The sequence below is a fragment of the Callorhinus ursinus genome, unplaced genomic scaffold (genome assembly GCF_003265705.2).
Source record: "Callorhinus ursinus isolate GAN/ISIS: 27379988/994484 unplaced genomic scaffold, GSC_fseal_2.0 scaffold12, whole genome shotgun sequence".
Taxonomy (NCBI): domain Eukaryota; kingdom Metazoa; phylum Chordata; class Mammalia; order Carnivora; family Otariidae; genus Callorhinus; species Callorhinus ursinus.
The window spans coordinates 32,392,193-32,413,737 of NW_027397074.1; the positions used below are offsets into that span (position 1 = coordinate 32,392,193).

At 34.5% G+C, this 21,545-nt stretch overlaps 1 protein-coding gene across 3 annotated transcripts in view; it reads right to left on the reverse strand.

The window, feature by feature from the left end:
• The window catches only part of AGMO (alkylglycerol monooxygenase), a 393,108-nt gene that overhangs the window by 183,963 nt on the left and 187,600 nt on the right, over positions 1-21,545 (reverse strand). For all 3 annotated transcript variants that reach the window (XR_012380236.1, XM_025873380.2, XM_073898903.1), the window contains exon 6: positions 12,854-12,949. Coding sequence is in view for 2 of the 3 variants with exons in the window: in XM_025873380.2 (XP_025729165.1) it covers positions 12,854-12,949 (96 nt within the window). In the remaining variant the exon portion in view is untranslated. The remainder of the gene's footprint in view (positions 1-12,853; positions 12,950-21,545) is intronic.

Sequence of the window (21,545 nt, forward strand, 5' to 3'; positions counted from 1 at the left end):
CTTGAAAGCTGATTCTTGTCATTTATGATTGTATTAATCCTCAAACAAGAGGACAAGAGCTAGACAAGTTAGCATTTTATTTGAATTTGTCTCGGCTTACATTTTAAATAACACTTTTGACTTTTCCTTGGAAAAACGCATGCAAGTAGCTACTGAATGTGTTCCTTAAAAAAGAGGTGGATTCCAATGGACTTTCTTTTTTTAAAACACCAAATAAATTGACAGAAGGGAAATAGGAAACATTCATAAGCATAACCATATAAAACTTCATTCTAGTGTAACAAAAATTTTATATTTACCAGTCTGGGTACTCAGGGAAAAAAGAACCACATTATTATCAGTAGTAGAAACATTATATTAAAAAAAGGTAGCTAATAACCTGAGGGGTTAAGTAGTCTTTGTTTAAATATCCAATCCAGGCATTCTTATAATACATGCTCCAAATACATAACTCATTCTAAAACTCACTACATTTTGATTACTATTTTAGTAATATTTCCAGTTTCAGGTATGGCTTCTACATTCATTAATCAACAAATATTAATGTATTACTATGTACTTGGAATTATTAAGCATTAGATACTTCCATCAATAAAACATATAACTCTGCATTACAGAGTTTACAATCTCATATGACAGATCTCCTAATTGTTATCCTTTATAAATTTTGGTGTGTTAAAAAATATTAGCAAGTACTAATCTTTCAAAGTCAAATATAAAATGGATTTTCAGTCAGTAGATTAGAAGCTATAAGTATCTGTCTCAAGTTCATTTGCCCTGTTTTTTTTTTTTTTAAGATTTTATTTATTTATTCATGAGAGACAGAGAGAAAGAGAGGCAGAGGGAGAAGCAGGCTCCCAAGGAGCAGGGAGCCCAATGCGGGACTCGATCCCAGAGTCCTGGGATCATGACCTGAGCCGAAGGCAGATGCTTAACCTCTGAGCCACCCAGGCACCCTGCCCTGTTTCCATGTGCATACTTTCCTTCTAAGAACAAGCTAAAGTGTATTCCCTCCACTGCCTCTACAGGATTTTTTAAAATTAGCACATCCTGTCTTAGTTCAGGATGTTATAACTAAATACAATATACTGGATGGCTTAAAAAACAAATTTACTTTTCACAGTGATAGAGGCTAGGAGGTCCAAGATCAAGATGCCAGAAGATTCAATGTTTGGTAAGAGCTACCTTCTTACTGAGTCCTCTCTCTCATGGCTCTTCTTACAAGGGCACGAGTCCATCATGAGGACTCCACTCTCATGACCTGATTACCTCCTTAAAGCCCCATTTTCAAATATTATTACACTTGGGATTAGGACTACAACACAGGAATTTGAAGGAGCACAATTCAGTCCTCTCTGAGCTAAGTCTTGGCTATGAGCACTTGTTTCTCCTGCTCCTCTCCAATACACACATATATTGTAAAAAGTCTAGTTAACAAGATCAGTTCATTTGTTAATTAAAAAGATATTTGTTGATGGTCATCCAAGTTCAAGACAATGGGAAAACAAAGATGAATAAAACATAGCTTTGTCTTTAAGACGTTTACTGTCAGCTCCCATATTCATGGTGCTGAATCTTCCGGATATCAATGTTGCAGATTCCTACCCTCTCTCAGAAGAGATTTATTAATATTCTATGGTTCTTAGAAGGGGTCTATCATTCTATATCTTGAGTAAGCACCCAAATAATTCTGATATATGCATGTGACCCATCCAATTCTGCCTTTATGTATCAATTCTAATATGTAGTCTTATGACTTACCTCAAATTCCAGTTCTTTTACAACAGACATTTTAAAATAATGATCTATGAATTTTTAGAGAGTCTATCGATAAGCTTGAGGAAACTCAATAAAATTGTTTTTTTTATGTGAAGTTTTTTCCTTTAGGAAAGAATCACTAGACTAACAGATTCTTGAAGGAGGACATGATCCTCAAAACAATAGTAACACGCGATGTCAATTCAGGTCAGCAGGCTAGAGCAGTCTCTTTGTCTGGCACAGAGTAGGCACTCAGGAACTATTTTTTTTTTTTATATATGAATTTCAAAGAGATTTGCATATCTAATACATTTGGGAAAACACTACAAAATTATACATGAATAAGTTAAGGGTGAATTATCTTAAAAGGTAACTATAGAATAGAACAAAAGATCACTTCTAGAGAGACCATGTATAGGACTTGAAGACAGGCTACCAAGGAGGTCAGAGAGTTAAAGGTGACATCAAGATTTGATCATGATGTTGACTTGAAGTAGCACTGGAAGTAAAGAAGAAGAGCAGCTGACTTGAGTCATGATGAAATACATTTTAAACATGTTAACTCTGGGTAGTATTAAGTATTCCTGTGAATACGTTAAATGAGACACAGGAAACACTGACCTTAAATCCATAAGAGAGTTAGCATTAGAGCTACAGACTATGTAATTACTTAGAGACAATATGAAAACGGTGAAGTAAATTAAATTCTAAAGAAGGAAGAGTATTAAGAAGAGAGAACTGGAACCTGACATTCAGAGAGGAATAAAAAGGAGTATGGGAGTAAACAGACAAAAATGCTGTGAAATGTCTCAGCTTATTTCCAGGACAGAAGGCTCATTAGGTACTACTGAAATAAGCACCTGATAGACAAGAAGCATGAAATTTGATGTTTGCTAAAATAAGTATTTTTCAAAAACATTTGTTTTAAAATATAACTTCTCCTTCCTCAAAATTCCTTAAAATTCTAAAAGATACATGATCATAATCCTTAAAAATGTATATTATATTAGGGGAGAGACAGCATAGCTATATTCCAGATATAAGTACAAATAAGTATACACATAACAAATTTATTTACTTATTATCAATAAGAGATATGTGTTTATTTAAACACTGCTATATGTATTTATCAAAGTTTCTATGTATATAATAAATGTACTTATATACACAAACATATATTCACATAATAGATGAACCACATTTTGTTTTTTGCTATCAAGGAACTCAGAATAATGGGAGAAACAGAGTTTAGCAACAAATACAATATAGATGTATAAGAAGTAAACTTCAGCATTATTAACTGCATGCTTTTCATAAGCAGGAACCAATGTGTCATAGTATTCATGTCCCCCAACAGACCTTACTCTTCATTCATTAACTGCCAATATGGAAATGGAAATAAACACAGCAGTAATGTACAGAAAATGCACTTATAGAGTTAAGGAGGAGGTGAAAAAAGACATTCTGAAGGAAGTGGTAATTGAGTTGCATCATGAAGAATGTTTGGAAAAGGTCATCAACAAAGAGAGCATGTATAAGTACAGAAAATGAACAAGCATTTGGGGTGCTTGAGAGCAAAATGCCATGTGGCTTAGCTGGAGCATCTGACTAATGGGATGAGAATGGAGAGGTAAGCAAGGGCCATATTCTAAGAACCCTGAAATCCATTCATGAATTTAAGGTATTTGATTTTGTCTTGGAGGCAGCAAAAAGCCATTCAAAACTTCTTTTTGTGGATATTTGTTCTCATTCTGGCAGTGCCTGATATAATTGGGTTTCTAAAATCATCACCATGTTTGTTGTATGCAAATATTTGGAAGAGCAAAGAGTCTGTAGGAACAGAAAAGAATAAAATTCTACCATAACAATCTATGTAATTGATAGAAGGAGCAAAAGCTAAGATGAGATAACAGAATGGAAAGGTTAAGAGAGATCAAAGTGCTGTTTAGGAGGAAAACGAGTGTATAATACTTTAAAAGAGTGAAAGGATGAGCTACTAACAATTGTGCCAGGAAAACACATATATTGGGGTTGTTCCAGCTAATCCGGGTCATCTCTAAGAAATGTAAAATCAGGGCGCCTTGGTGGCTCAGTTGGTTAAGCGACTGCCTTCGGCTCAGGCCATGCTCCTGGATGGAGTCCCGGGATCGAGTCCCACATCGGGCTTCCTACTCAGCAGGGAGTCTGCTTCTCCCTCTGACCCTCTTCCCTCTCGTGCTCTCTATCTCTCATTCTCTCTCTCTCTCTGAAATAAATAAATAAAATCTTAAAAAAAAAAGAAATGTAAAATCAGTGACACCAGATTTCAGAGGGGGAAAGGAAAAAATAGTTTATCAGGTTTTGAATCACGTATCTACTACTAATTAGCTACAACATTATGCAAATTATTTAATCTCTAGATACTTCAATTTCTTCTCTTTGAATTGGGACAATAGGATTGTATGATGCTTAAATAAGCAAATCTTATTTTTAAAGATTATTTATTTGAGAGAGAGAGAGAGAGAGAGTGCACAAGCAGAGGGGAGGGGCTGAGGGAGAGGGAGAAGCAGGCTCTCAGCTGAGCAGGGAGCCCCACGTGGGGCTCAATCCCACTGGGATCATCATGCGAGCCAAAAGCAGACACTTAACCAACTGAGCCACCCAGGCGCCCCTAAAAAAACAAATCTTATGAAATTCTTAGCAGTGACCGACACATGGTCTGAGCTACATACGTAATTACTCTTAATAGAAGAGACACTTTATGAAGAACAAATTTGAGTTGGGCCTTAAAGAATGTATAGAATAGCGAAATGTAGAAAATATGAAAGAAGAGAAACAGTAATGATTATATAGCAGATGTATTTGGGAAATAGAAAATAGTCAACTTTGAGTGAAATGCACAGAATGGGAAGTAACAGGATGTACACAGGAAATCTATTTGAAGGCAGGGCATGAGAGGCATAAAATTAAAGCAATTTAGACTTTGCTCATCAAGCAACTGAACATCACCAAGGGATTTTCAGTAGGACTAACCTCTGAGGATAGATTAAATTTTAAGAGGGACAAATAGAAGTGTATAAAGGTCACATAGTAATTTGGTCCAGACAAGATTACAACTGAGTTCTGTCCTAACTAACCAACAGCTTTGATCTTCTTTCACTGTGCCATATGGGTTCTTTAGGAACCCCGTTGCCTCCCATCATGGTACACTGAGATATAACCAAATAAATATATTGTTTGAAGAGGAAGGGTGATAAGTAGGTAATGGCCAAAACATAAGCTCTGAAGTCAGATGTGTTACCTTATATAAACTGCAGAATCTCAATATTCTTTTTTTTAAAAAGGATAGTGTTTGCTCACGAAGTTAGTGAATATAAAAGTTCCAGTTCTCTGAAATCGTCTATTAAATTTCTGGGATAGTTTCCTGCTGTGTGTACTTCTACCATGTACCCTTAAAATAAAGCCTCATTAACTGAGGTTATTTGAACTTAAATTCATTCTTTACAAACTATAAAAGTTTAATTGACCTTTAGTGATTCAAATTATTCTATGGGAATTAAACGAAAATTTTTTGTTTAGCACATATTGGATGTTTAATACATGGTGGCTATTATAACATTAAGATGAGAAATGGATGAGAACAAGGAATCTGGAGCCTTACTACTTGGTACAAAGCCCAGGTTTGACACTTACCAGTCCTATGATGCAGGACAAGTTACTTAGTAGACTTAATTTGAGGAAATAGTATTACCTATTCTATAGACTTGTTATGAAGATTTAACGAGATAGCATTTGTTAAAACGCTTAAAATACTTCCTGAAAAAGTGAGTTCTGGATAAGTAAATGACATACAAAATGAAATAAGTAAGAGAAATAAACAGAAATGTAATCTCTTCATATTTTTTCCTTGGGACATATCAGACCAATGACAAATATCAGTAATTGAGAATTTGTGGCTTGGAATGACTGAAACTGTTTAGTCTTCTAAAATTCATTCATTTTTAAGTATCTTTTGAGCTACATTTCCTTCACTCAGAATATTGTATCTCATTGTTCCAGTCTTTAATTTTTTTTGTCCTTTTATTACGTGCAAGACTATGAATGAAATAGGCACTCAATGGATGTCTGTGGGATATAATAATTGAAATATTTTAAAAGATATATTGAATTTGACAAGTTTCATAATTTTCTACATTGATTAGTTCCTGAATTAGAAAAAAAAAGATTATGACAAAAAAACCTGAAGAATGCATTTCATGATCAGAATCTCAAAGTCATAAAGATACACATTTTTCTAAAGCAAATTCATGCATTATTTCCTTAAGTCTGAAATCCAACTGCATTTATTCATATTAACAATTCATACTAACCAAAATATGGACTGCATTAAAATTATAAGTTATAAAATGTATATGAATAATCATAAGGATGGCTAGGAATGGTTAGTAAGTGACATAAGTTAAAATAAGTATCTGGATTGCAGAAAAGATAAGAACAATAACAATAGTACTGCAAATACCTAATCTATAGATTAGAATATGAACTATCTTTTTTAATACTCAATACTGTGTATTGTTATTATCTTTATTTTATATGAGAAGAAACTAAGGCACAGGAGGGTAAAGTAAACTGTCCAAGGTCATAGTAATAGTAATAAATGAAGTCAGGACTTGAACCCATGCAATATAATCCCTGAGGCCACAAAAGGAAAACAGTTTACATTATGTGAGTAGTATTACTTACTTTTCTTTCTTTCTTTTTTTTTTTTTTAAGTAAACTCTACACCCAACATGGGGCAGGAACTCATGATCCTGAGATCAAGAGTCCCATGTTCTATGGACTGAGCCAGCCAGGTGCCCCTACTTTAACTATTATTTTTAGAATTTTATTTATTTATTTGAGATACAGAGAGAGAGAGAGCATGAGCTTGAGGGCGGGACAGAGGGAGAGGCAGAGGGAGAAGTAGGCTCACCACTGAGCAAGGAGCCTGACCTGGGGCTCGATCCCATGACCCTGAGATCATGACCTGAGTCGAAGGCAGACGCTTAATAGACTGAGCCACCCAGGCGCCCTACTTTTATTATATTTTTAAAAAAGCAATTGAGATGAATAACTATGTGTCACAATATTCATATTTAAGTTTTAATAATTGCAGTATGTGAAATATTCGAGAATATCTTCCCGTATCATCTTTATGCAAAATAAATATTAATTTGTTAATGAAAAAGCTTTGTCAACTAGCTTAATAATTATAATACATTTCCTATCTACACAAAGAACAAAACAGAAATCTGAGATAAACTAAACATGTTTCTCTTCAATCATGACTTAAAATTCATGTTACAAATAGTATATATTTAATATAAAATGGTTTAATAAAATGATAGGATGAAATAGATAAACGTACTTAAACTACATTTTTACACAAGACTGGGTCTTGGTAGACTCCATAAGATCTTGGAGAACAGATAAATACTGCTAGACTTCCATGAAAATCATAATGTTGGATATAAAAGGGCCATAAGGAAACCACTCTATTAGTTGTATGAAGAAGTGAGATCTAAATCTCTGCTCAGGCTGCTACCACTCTATGGTTTTTGCTGCTATAAAGTTATGTTTCCCTATTATTTTCCGTACCTCCTTATTTCTGTAAACTTCCAGTTCTTTTTGTCTCTTCAGTTATATAGCTTCATAATTCCACTACACATCTCTTATGCTTTCTAATTTTACCCCCTGCATTCCTGCAGTTCTCCTATATTCTAATTTCTCCTGATGCTGACTCTATAGGTGTATCATGTCTATATCCCCAAAGAAAAGATCTGATTGGGACAGTTGTATGAGCATAGTATTGCCGATGAGAAGACTTTTTTTCCTCATACCTCGCCAACTAGAGCTCTGAGGGCAGCGTTTGTGCTTCATGGATATAGTTAGCTCAGTGGGCTTCTAATAGGATGAGGGCCCTAGGGCATGTCCTGATTGCAAGGAGAAGGGGGTGAGAGTGGGAAGAGCTGAAGAAGAAGCGCCAGTCTCATCGAGCTAGGATCAGAAATCGAAATTTGAGACTGCATGAGTGACTGGAAACTGAAATTTCTTTCCTGTAAAGGAAGGGCCCACAGAGAGAGAAGTCACAATCCACATAGGAGTCTCCTGACTCTTGAATTAAGAGTCTTGGCTGACTCTTAAATATTCATGCAAATACTCATGCATAGGAAGAAGTACTAAGGAACTTGCTGAAAAGCTAGGTAGGTAAAAAGCTAGAAAATTGCCAACAAAGATCTCAACTGCGGCGGGGTGCTCATAAGAGAAAAAGTAGAATGCAAATCCTACTAAATTAAAGTGGCTTTGTAAACACCACAGGAATTTCATAAAAAACAAAGAAGATATGGGGCACCTGGATGGCTCAGTCAGTTAAGCGTCTGACTTTGTCTCAGGTCAAGATCTCAGGGTCCTGGAATTGAGCCCACTCACAGTCTAGCCCTGGCAGCAGGGAGCCCCACCTTGAGCACTGCCTCAGGCTCCGTGCTCAGCGGGGAGTCTGCTTCTCCTCTCTTTCTCTCTCTGCCCCTCCCTCCGCTTGTGCTCTTTGTTTCTCTCTCAAATAAATAAACAAAATCTTAAAAAAAAAAAAGGATAGTTCTTGCCCTGAGATTAAAGGCCACCAATTAAAGACCACCAAGGATAATAAATATGCACCAGGACTAAAGACCATACTAAAAGTTGCAGGTCCTATCAAAGCCTCCAAAAATGCAGGATAATTAGCTAATTATTTCACTGCCTCCTACAATAAAAATAACAAAATGTCAGAGGACTATAACAGAATCTATAGAATATAACAAATTCTATAAACAGAATATAACAGAACCTAATCCTTACAACAAACGTATATTATATGCCCATGGAGATGGGCATATAATAATAATAATAATAATTTACTAGACAGAGAAGAAGGAAAACGTGATCCATAACAAGAAAAATAAGTCAATTGAAGTAGACTTGTACATGACTCAGATGTTGGAATTAACAGATGAGAATTTTAGAATACTTAAGCTAAAACTTAAAGGAAAAGACAGCCATAATGAGTGACAGATACTTTCAGCAGAGAAGCAAAAACTATTTATAAATAAAAATGGAAATTTGAAAATTTAAGGCATAGTATCTGATGTGAGAAATCCACTGAATGGGCTTAAAAGTACATTAGAGAGAGCAGGTGAAAAGGTAATTAAACCTGAAGATAAATTAATAGAAATTAACCAATCTAAATAAGAAAGTGGAATTTAAAAAATTAGAGAGCATTACTGTGATATGAATCAATATCAAATAGTCTAATAAACATGTATTTTTAGTCCAAAGAGAAGAGAGAGAGAAAGGTGTAGATACAATGTGTAAGGAAATAATGGCCAGGTTTGTTTGTTTCAAAATTGGACCTAAAATATACTCTCTGTGAACTCTAAGCAATGAAGCAAAAAAAAAAAAAAAAAAAAAAGGGAAAGAAAGAGAGAGAGAGAGAGAGACAGAGGGAAATATATGGCATAAATAAAGGAAAGAAAGAAAGAAAACTGTCTATTTAAAGACTATACAATTGTCCATAAGAAAGTCCTGGAGAATTTTTAAACAAATTATTTTATCGTTTGTACAAACAAGTCTTCCTATTAAGCTATAATAATCAATAATGTGAGGGATTGGTATAAGAGGAAACAAATCAATGGAAGAGAATAGAAGTCTAAAATTAGAGCCGATCACATACGGTCAATTTCTTTTCAACAAAGGACTCAGGTCATCTAATGGCTGAAAGAAAGTTTCTATTCTTAAATGGTGCAATAGTAAGTGGGTATTCATAAAAACAATAATCGAAGAGTTCTTAGAGAAAATACAAAAAGCAAACAAAAAACCCCCACCTAAACTAACCATTAAAAAAAGATAAACTAAACTTCAAAATTCAATATTTTTTTCAAAAGTAATCAAAAAGAAAATAAAAAGCATGCTATAGGATGGGGAACTATAATTGAAATACATATATCTGACAGTGATTTATATCCAGAATCTATAAAGAATTCCAAGTCACTTAGACAAACAACTCAATAAAAAATAAAAGCTTGAACAGGCAGTTTATTAAATCAAATGCATCAATACCCAATAAGTACATGGAATGCTGCACAACATCATCAATGTTTTGTTATTATTTGGGAAGTATTACCACAAAGAGAGAGCTCCTTGCCCACATTAGAATGGGTTAAATTAATGTTAATATCTCATTCTAATTCTTCTCCCTAGTCATCCCAAATATCTCTCCCCTGGGAAAAGAGTTGGCTACCCATGTGTACTTCTAGAAACATTTCATGCATTTGTGAACCTATAAAACATATAGTTGTTTTCCCTTTTTTAATATAAATATTAGCATACACTATACACTGTTATTTGGGTATCTCTCCATATTAGTACAGAAAAAGATTGCTCATTTTGTTTGTAACTGCATCATATTCCATTTAGGGGCTTCAGTTTAGCACTATAAAAATCCTTGAATCATATGGGTTCAAATCTTCAATACCAAAGAGTCATTTCTCTTTTATATTTCTTTGCACAAACATCAACAGATATGTACATGAACAATGATGGTAAATCAAAGGTAACAGATAATGATAAGGTACTAGATAATGTTACTATGACTATCATACTGTGTTAATCAACTAATACCCAAATATCATCTAAAAAAGCAAAAAAAAGACAACATTCCACAACTCTTAACTTTAAAACATGTATTAAATAATAAGTTTTTCTACTTGCCTTTAGTGAACTCAGAAGAAAAGAGTGTCACTGACTACGTGTTGCAGACACTTTGGATGAATGAACAATAAACAAAAACAGAGGCAAAAATTAAAGAACAGAGTACAGTTTATAGCAGAAGGTTTTGTAACTTTCAGAAAAGAGGAAAGGGATGGACACTATTATTATAAACTCTTTAGTTTGTTTTAGGATCTATTTTTTCTCTCACATACAATCTTTCAAAAGCATGTTGTTACTGTTTTGCTTTTTTTTTTTTACTTTCTCTTATCCTAACCTGACTGATGACGTGAATGAACCGGTCTTCACGCTGAAAAAATCAGTACCTCCTTAAAGCCAAATCCCCCTCAGAGTGAAAACTGATTTCATGGATGTCAGTAGCCATGAAACAACTGAAAGAATCAAACCTCCATTCAGGACCATTTGGGGCTCCTTGGCCACCATTGTTATGTGTACCATGGCTGGAATAATGTTTCTGTGAATGGAGTATGGTTTCTGTGTATTAAACTTTGAAAAACTAGGGCAAGCACACCATAATAATAATTTTTTTAAAAGTTAAGTCCTCTCCCCACTCCAGTTCTTGATTCCACTCACCCCCCTCTCCAGAAACAGCCACTGTTAAAAATCTCTTGGTTCTCTTTCCTGTATGATTCTGTTATTTTAAACAAGTGGTAGTATGCTGTCTATAATAATAAATTAATTAAAAGCATACCTGTAAAAAAATAATCTTATAAATGTATTCACATCTAATAATGTAATTTAAAATTTCAAAAGCCAAACCTCAATTGCAGAAAGTGTGTTCTTGCTTCCTGTGCAGCTCAACTGTAGTCATTATACACGATATAATACTTTCAAAAATATGAAAAAAATATGAAGGACAACACAGGTGAAAGGTTGTAATGCGTTGCTTTTGAGTTTGGAAATGAAGCCACCTGGAGGTCCTGAGCTTAAAGAGATGTCTCACCACTGGCTTTCCCCCACTGCCCCTCTACATACTGCAATGAAACTCAAGCTCACAGACCTCTCAGAGTGGCACAGGAAAGGCGGAAGTAACTTAGGCACCATTGTTCTGACCCAACACGTGGTTTGACCTATAGCAGAGCTGCTATAAAAATGTAATTCTCCTTTAACCCCTCCAAGTAAATCATCAGAAAGCTTTCCTCTACTGATTTAAACAAATTTGGTCTTTGACCTCTACAGTCAGAATTGGCCTCAACAGCTCTTTCAGATGGTTGTCCTATTGACTGTTTGATGTATGTCAACTGCCATAAAATGCAATGCTATTTCAACACAGGTTTTCAAATAATGCCACATATGTCCAAAGTCATAGTAACAGTCTCTTTATTCCAAGTACAGCGGTAGCATGAAATACTGCAGATTAATGAAATAATACACTTTGTTGTATCAGGCTTTGGTATCAAATGCCGCTGTGATTTGCGGTATTGTTCAACCAGCTGCAACACCTGTCAACATGTTTCCTACGGAACTTCAAAAGGCTTCCAACAAACGCCAAATGCTTGGAGAGGGTCTCATGTGTATAAGTAAAAATTGTTCTGGGTCTGCGATTTTTGGTATTTAACAACCAGAACAGTACAAGGTTCATAAAACAATCAGTTGCTTAATGATCTATCTGCAAACATTCAAATCTGACAATTTGAGATACCACAGAAAACCCAAGAAATTATATTTGCTCATTTTTCTGGTGGGGGGGAACCTAAACATATTGAACACTCTCTAAATAAAACCTAAACTCTAAAATTAAAGCAAGATTTCTAGTCAAACGATATTTTCACAAATTTTTTAAGCATTAAACTTTTTTCAAGGAGTTCCCACTGATTGATATATGTATGTGTAAATATGTATATTAAAATGTGTCGATATTGACACATAAATATTGTTTGTTATTATATAAATTATAGCATAAAATAATAATTAACATACTAAATATATAAAATTACATATATTTATAAATATCTAAAAATTTATATATATAAATTTGTATCTTTAAGTTGAAATGTATTTCAACATCTTTTGGTAAACAATGTTTAATAAACTGTAATACAGGAAGATATTGTATTGAATATAGTATTAGAATGTTTTGGTACTTCATATTTCAAAAAATTGTTTTATTTAATTGAGACCAACTGGCCTCATTGCTTCTTATAAACTTTGCAATATATATTCAATAAAAAGGAATAAAAATGAACAGATGTTTCTCCTTAAAGAAGGCAGACAAAGATTTCTCTTACACAATAAATCAGCTGCTAGTGGATTTCCAGGACATTGCTTCAGGCTAACTATTTAGGTATAAAACTTAAAAAAAATAAAAAAGAGTTACCTCTGTGTGGATCCAAAATTGGTAGAGAAGATTGAACTGAAGATGAACAGCATATACTGAAGGTGGTACGAAGAGGGCCAGGGGAGAGTAGAATATCTGAAAAATTGAAAATTTTAAAATTTACACATATTAATTATCAACATAAAATACACTTTTACTAATGGTTCAACATTATGAGTATAAACTTCATGAATACACCTTATTCTTTAGCAAATATACCTTATTCTGTATATTTTATTGCCACATTTGACTTTGCAACATTAATTTTCCACATGGTGTTAAAGTTACAGACATGTTGGAATTAAGTCCACCAGACTTTTAGTTCGCATTTAATATTGTCTAATTAAAATAGCATACGTGGTGTGTTATTTCCTTAATCTTGAAAATGTTGGATGTGTTTCCTGGAAGTAAAGAGGTTTTTCTTATACACACAAATACTCACTTTAAGTTAAAAAAAAAAAAAAAGGAAAAAGAAAGAAACATGTACCTTTATACCTTGACAGTTCCCAAAAACTGTTATTATGGCCTGGCATGCTTAGTAATAAAATTAAATTATAATTTAAAAAAGTAACTTCATATAAGAATATAACAAGAGGATGGAATACATTTTCTTTTTTAAATATATTTTTATGTGGTTGATTGAGAGCATGATATGTCCTAAATTTTTCAAAGTTAGTAAGGAGGAAGCTATGATACAATGCCATAGTGGTAACAAAAATTTTAAAGGTCTGTATTTCCTAACAGACGGAAATGCCTCTGCCTTGGAAAAACAACTTATGCTTAAACCACAGAAGTGGTTAGAATCAACTAATAGGCACAATCTGCTGTGTTCTCCTAATGACTTTGATCTCCAAGAGTGATTTCATGTTGTAAGAAAACATTTCATTAAATGAAACACTAAACAAACAAATAAGAATAAAAGGAATCTTTCCTCCACTTTACACTTTGGATTTTATAGAGTTAATATTTGCAAAAGACTAGATCTTTTAAAAACATTTCTTCTGAATATTAAATTTTATTTCTAAATATTGTTAAAGCCTTTGTTCTCAGGTCAGTATCATTTCAACTATGTTTCATTGTGATGATGCATTTGAAATTGGACATTTACATAAACCCATCTAGTTTTTGTTTCGAACCCTAAGTGATGAAAAATCTCAACTGTCATCACAGGCAGGATCTGTTTTATTATTTATAAATGTATTATTCAGCAATGGATTGCATTAGTAAGCAACAAAAGAATACTGGGATCTTTTTCAAGACATCCATTTTAAGTCTGGGTTCTACTACAGAATCTCTCCGTGATGTTCACAAAGTTCTTAAACTTCTCTAGGCTTTAGTTTTCTCAAATGAGTGGTGAAGGAGAAAACCATTTGAAACTTAGCCAACCTTTTGGTTCCAAAAGATCTGTGATACTATTTTGAATTTTTTTTTTAAGATTTATTTATTTATTTTAGAGAAAGAAAGAGAGCAAGCGGCGAGTGGGGGGATGAGCAGAGGAAGAGAAGCACATTCCCCACTGAGAGCAGATCATGACCTGAGCCGAAATCAAGTCAGCTGTTTACCTGACTGAGCCACCTAGGCACCCCTATTTTGATTTTTTAAAAATATATTCAAATAGCTCTCTTACAACAGGTTAATAAAAAATATTTGAAACATACATATAGCCTATGATAAAAGTATTTTAATTTAAGGAGTATTTTGGAATCTTTGAGATGTGAATAAAAATGTAAAACAACTTATCTTGGATGCTTAATAGTTTTATTTGGAAAGAGAGCGCATACCAGGTGAATATTTATATTTCATTGTAATTCCCCAAAGTGTGGAGAAATAGTCCTTTCAGATAGTAACAGCTCTTTTGGAAAAGGGGGTTCTATGCTCAACTAAGTTGTGAAGTAGTGACTTAAGCAAGTGAAATTTCTTCTGAGAACTTCTCAGTCTTTAGATGCTAATGTGAATCACAAGGGTGTTAGCCCATTGAATACTTTCCTAATGGGTTTCCGATAGGATTAGATTTCCTAAAAACAGTTTTGATAAACCAATGTCTCAAATCTTACAAATCAGTAAATATAATTAGCAGAAAACTGGAAAAATGAGCTCAGCATGAATTTCAAATAAGTAAACTTCTAGTAAGAAATAAAGATAAAGGTCAGGGAATAAAGTCACATGAACTACGTGAAAGTTAAATTCTTGTGATATATATAGTACTATAAAAAATCTAATGATACAACCAAGTTTCTAATTTCTAAAATGGAAAGCAGCTTAGTAAATGTTCGGGTCTGAAAATCCTCACTCACCTTTTCTACTTCACATCTTCACATTTCCAAATTCTTTGTAGTTTTTAAAACCAACTTAAGTGTCAGTTCCATCATAAAGCTGGAAATGGTACTACTTTGGGAGAAGAAATTTCTCCTTCCTCAAAGTTGGGTCAGGGGACATTACACCGCTTACCAAATATATCCATTTCTTCTATGCATTCAACTCATGTCATTCTAATTCCAAGGCTCTTGAACTTTAAATTTGACTGTCTTCCCTAGGTTATTTTGTTACCTTTTAATAGAGGTCATACATAACCCATTCACAAAGAAGAAAATAACCCAGACCTGTATGTGTGAAGACAGAATGAGGACAGGTCTAGAGGTGACCTTATGCTAATGGATAGAAGATGAGTGGGTTTTATTCTGCTCAAGTGAATGGAGCAGCCAGGGGTTGTGTGAAGGGGACCATCAACTAGGACATTAAGGAGAAACAAACTGAGGGTTCTAGAGGGGTGGGGGGTGGGAGGATGGGTTAGCCTGGTGATGGGTATTAAAGAGGGCACATACTGAATGGAGCACTGGGTGTTATACGCAAACAATGAATCATGGAACACTACATCAAAAACTAATGATGTACTGTATGGTGATTAACATAACATAATAAAATTTTAAAAAAGGGGATGGGAAATGTAAGTATCTCAGACTTGCTGAAAGTATTGTAGAGTGTGCTGAGAGATTGGTTTGGACTGTGAGATTCACAGACAGATCTGAGGGAGACTGTGAACCCCCTCGACATCACTGCAACAAAGTATGAGCTTCTGTGCTTGGAAGCACATGCAATTTTCTAAAGAAACCATCTATAGCTTTCATCAGAGAGTCTCTGGTGATTCTATGACTCATCACAGCCCAACAAAGCAAAAGACAAAAGATAATTTAGACTTTGGTCAAAACCAGGAGGGGAGCCTTTTAATGCCATTCTAAGGAGACTAGATTTATCCCAGGCTGTGAGAGAGCAGTTAAAAAAATTTTTTTAAAGCTTGTAAGAAATATAAAAATAGGTTTGAAATCTATCTCACTAGCCCAGTGAAAAATAGCACCCATTTATGCACAACCGTAGTCACGAAGATAAAGGAGCAGAATACATGCAAGGGATCTAAGGCTTTGGTAACTATCTAAACATAGGACATGAGAGGGACAGAGGAGTATCAGAAGACACCCAGATTTGTAGGCTTGTATGTTGGGTGATACTGTTTACTAAGAGAGCAGATAGCAGGAAGAAGAGGTTTATAAGGTTCAACCTAGGGAGTGCTTGTTGGAGTCCTTGAGGTATATCCCAAGGAAGCTGTTGAATAAGCAAATATGTTGTGCAAATATCAACTGAACTGAAAAATGACACTGAATTTGTAGGTTTGTATGAGCGGAGCAGTAGGCCTGAAATCCAGATTTCACTAAGTTTAAAAATCACTCAAAAGAGGTATTGAAATAGAGGTAGGGATTACTTACTTCTCTTTCTGTAAGAACAAGGAAGGAGAGAGCTGGGGGTTTTCCTTCAATAGAACATATGGATGGGGGAGATTTCATGTTTTTTTTTTTTAATGTGAGAGATATGAATATATTTTTAGTATATTCAGAAAGAGCCAGTTAAGAGGAAGAGGGACAGATGTTAAGAGTAGCTGGTCAGACAAAGTCCAAGGCAGGAACTAAGACAGCAGCAATGTCACCAATTTAAGGATAAGACCTTTAGAAAAGAGGTGAACAATTTCTATAAAACTAGAGACAAGAAAGTGTGTGCACTTGTGACTTCACAAATCTTAATGCATATATCTGAAAAGAAAAGTAAAGAGGGAAAACCAGAAAAACTCACATTCTCTGTGAAGTTTTTAAATATGTTCATTGGCTGAAAGCAAGAAGCATGAGTGGAGAAGAGCCCTAGAGACTGCAGAATTCTGGAAGGTCTTCTCCCAGGAAGGGAGGACGGTGTGGTGAGCAGCACTGACCCCTCAGCTCCATCTGGAAGCCCTACATGGAGCGGCAACAAGATGCTTGCTGGTGCTGCAGGGCACCTGTGGAGTTCAGCAAGCTGGGTGTGGGAATGAAGTAGGTGGGTGACTGAATTCAAGCACAGCTTGGGGATTTCAGGGCAGATGCAACAGAAGGAGGCAGACTTTTCCAGAGTCAAAGAAATGATGCACTTCAGGTTGGATGAAGTAGGAGATAAAGCCGTGAGGCATGACAAACTGGGAGGAAAAGCAGGGATCGAGAGAGGAGAGACGTCCACAAGTAAGCTACAAAGCAAACTGGTTCAAGTTAGGTGTCTAATTACTTTGAATGAAATGGGAAAATAAAATTTAGCTCCAGGATTCATGTCTATCTTATTTTAATAAAATAGTTGAGCTTTACTAATATCTGTACTTGTATGATTCTCATTTATTTTTATAATGCTTTAGAGAAAAAAAAATCCTTCATAATTGAGGAAATAAGACTGAATAATCAAGTACACCATCCCACATTCCTAAAATCTACATAATCTATCACAACACAGAACCGGATCTTGTGAACACAGATAGCTACAGATCTCTATCCTTAAAACACATCTACTTAAATTGTATGTTTGGATCAAGCACCTTAAGAACAGAGCACATGTCCTATTTCTCTTTATATCCCCAACCTTTGCCACCACGACCAGTTCTGCCAATCAAGACTTTATATGGAAAACAAAAAAAGAATGGATGCACATCTCAAAGTAAGAACAATTACATGTAAAGAGAGTTGAATATTTTAGCCACTTTTACATTTAAAGTAGCAATAAGATAATGCTGTCTTATGTAGAACTCTTCATTATGAGTCTTCTTATTTATCCTTCATCATAAAAACTACAAATGACTATCAAATTTCTGTAAAATGAAACATTAAATATCAGAGAAAAATTTTATTTTACCAAATTTTAAACTGACTTTGGTACACTACAGAATAATTCTATTTTCCCGATGCATGCTAGAATCAAGGCTCAAACTGGTCAAGATACAAACAAGCAAAGGGCTTCATTTATTTAATATGTGGACCTGAACTTTGTCTTATATGCTGTCTTTGAATGGTGGTTGAGGGTGGCAAGGGACGCCTTGGAGTTCTGAAGCAAAGTCCTGAGAGATGTTTTGTTTCTTTACTGCATAGGGGGCTCAGGGCATGCTTTCCATCTGTGACATAAGAGTTATGAGAATTTTATCCCTAATGTATTCGACTGCAGTACATCAAAGTTGTTAGTTTCTGTGTCTTTGTTTGTTCACATTTGTCTTTATATAATTCCAACTCCCACATATTGAAAAATAGTCTTTGCTTATATAGTTTGGCAGAAAGTACGATGCAATAAAAAATTTGAGATTTCACTAAGTTTCCTCTGCAGTCTTATATGTAATATAAAAACAATATTACACATGTGAGTCATACTTGATATAGTTCAAAGAATTTCCACACTCATCATTTAAGGTAACTTTCAAAATAACAATAGAAGAAGGCAGAGCAAATATTAATTACCCCATTTCATGTAAAAAATCACTGAGATGCAAACATTAATCAGTTGATTCAGAGTGGCAAAGCTCGTTAATAACTGAGCTCTCTGGGATTCAGACTTCCTTATTTCTGATAAATTGTTCTCTCGTGTTTCTTAAATGTAATCAGTATGTAATTTTAAATGATTACTCTCAAAAATAATATCACTGTATATTTACAGGTTCCCTAGCTTGTGGTTAAGAAAAGTTTTCATACATTGACATTATAACTATATTTCTTTCCTCTGATGGTGGATAAAATTTACCTCTTTTTAGATCACTAATACACTATAAACGTATTTTATAAATTCTTATAATATTGATTATAACACTAACCTAAAAAAACAGAACAATTTTAAGGACTGAGATATACTACAGAGCTAAAAATAAATTACCCAATCTAGTCATTTAAACTAAGTACATTTATCATTAACTTACTATGCTTTTAAGAGAAATACTCAGCTCATTAAATGTAGAGATTACTCTTTCCCATTCTATAGCTTCATATATGAAACAAATATGCCAAATATATTTTATTCAAAAAGGTAAATAAGTTACTTACCTATGCTCTAATTTTTGGAGATATTTTAAATAAAAAATATTCAAAGGAATGACAGATTTAAATTATTTCACACACTGGACTTAGCTAGTTAACATAGCAGAATGTTTGACACCCATAATGTCAAATATATGACATCCATAAAACTTTAAAATTTCTTTATTTATGTACTATACACATTTATTAAGCACTGACTGCATCAGGCACTTTAGGGATCTAGTGAAAAATACCTTTTAAAGTTTACAGGCTGGCATGAAAAGCAATAATGCAAATAATAAATACTATAATAGAGATATGCAAGGGTTCTATGAGACCAAAAAAAAAGGAACCCAGGCAAAGTTAGAAATCATCTGTAGAGAGTAATGAATTGAGTCTTGAAGGATATAACAATCAGAGGTAAAGGAGCAATAATTTTCCTGGCAGAGGTAACTGGATGTGCAATGACTACCAAGACATTATGACATGGTAGATTTAGAGAACTGAAAATTAATTGTTAATTGAAAATGAGGTGACATTGGGGGATTGTGGAAGATGAGACTGGGGACAAAGTGGGGCCAGGTTTTGACTACCTCTGCATGTGGTATGGAGTCTATGAAATTCCCTTCTCAAAGCTATAGAGCAATTCAGCTTTTTCAGATCCAGCATTCTGGAAAGGAAACAGTGGGTGATGGGTTGAGGGATTAAGAATGGAAAAATAAAGAGTTACTTTAGAACCAATTTAAAATAGTACTGGCTGGGGGCACCTGAGTGACTCAGTCAGCTAAGTGTCTGACTCTCGGTTTTGGCTCAGGAGATGATCTCAGGGTCTTGGGATGGAGCCCTGCATGGGGCTCAAGGCTCGGTGCAGAGTCGGCTTGGGATCTCTATCTCCTCTCCCTCATACCTTCCCCCGGCTCATGCTCTTGCAATCACTCAATAAATAAAATCTTTAAACAAATAAAATAGTACTGGCTGAATCATTGTTCTCTAGGATGCTTCAGACGTCTCAGGAATCAATGAATATTGCTGCTAGTTCTAAGGGGTTTTGTTTGGTTGGTTTTTGATTTTCTAGAGTTATATCATCCACAGTGACTCTGGGAAAATGTAGGTATGTACATATAGTTGTATTTTTTAATAAATATTTTTATAATGGTTTTATATTTGTAAAAGAGTTGCAAAGATAGTACCAAGTAGGTACATACTCTCCACCCAGTATCTCGTTAACATTTTATTGTGCTGAATTGCCACAACTAAGAAACAAATTGGTACATTACTATTAACTAAACTCCACACCTCATTTAGATTTCACTAGTTTTTAACCCCCTAATGTTCTTTTTCTGTTTTAGGATCCCACCCAGGATGGGTTTTATTACATAGTCTTTACATCTTATAAACTCTTCTCATCTGTGACAGTTTCTCAGATGTCACTTGTATTTCATTTTATACTTTTGAGGAGTACTAGGTTAGGTATTTTGTAGAATGCCCCTCAGTTTGGGTTTGACAATTGTCTTTTCTGATGGTTAAAGCCTGGGGCTATGGGTTTTGGTGATAGATACCACTGGGGTGAAGGGTCATTTAATAGGACATTATGATCACATCTTATCAAAGGGTATATGCTATCAACAAGATACCACTGTTAATGTTAACTTTATCTGAGATTGTATTTGCCAAGTTTCTCCATTCCAAAGTTACCTCCCACCCTTACCTCACCCTTTGTCTCTTGACTTTTGTTTTTGTTTTGTTTGTTTTTATCTGAATATAGTTGACACACAATGTTCCATTAGTTTCAAGTATAAAACTTACTGATTTGACAAGTTTATACATTATGTTATGCTCGCCACAAGTGCAGTTACCGTTTGTCCCATTACATGCTATTACCCCTATACATCCTCTATTCTTTGTACAGGAGTTACTCAGTACAGTCTACAATCAAAGGGCTGGGTAAGGGGTGCATTAAGCACCATTTTCCAGGGGTGGGGAAGTATCTACATATGTTATCTATAATTCTTTTGGAATTCTTTAAAGGAATTTATCTCCCATATATTTGTCTCCATTTGTTTAGTTATTCAATCATTTATATCGGTATGGACTGATTTCAAAGATATTTATTTTATGCTTTGGATTATAACGGCACACTGTGTTATATATTTTGTTTTTCATGTTGTTCCAGATTTTGGTCATTGGGAGTTCCTTCAAGTTGGATCCTGTAACCTTTTGACATATCCCTTTCTATTATTTTCTAGCACTTCTCTAGCTAGGCTTTGAATATAAACTGTAGCATTCAGGTATTTTATCTGAATAAAGCTGGAAGAAAATGAAATGTTAATCTTGACACTGTTATATATAACATAATA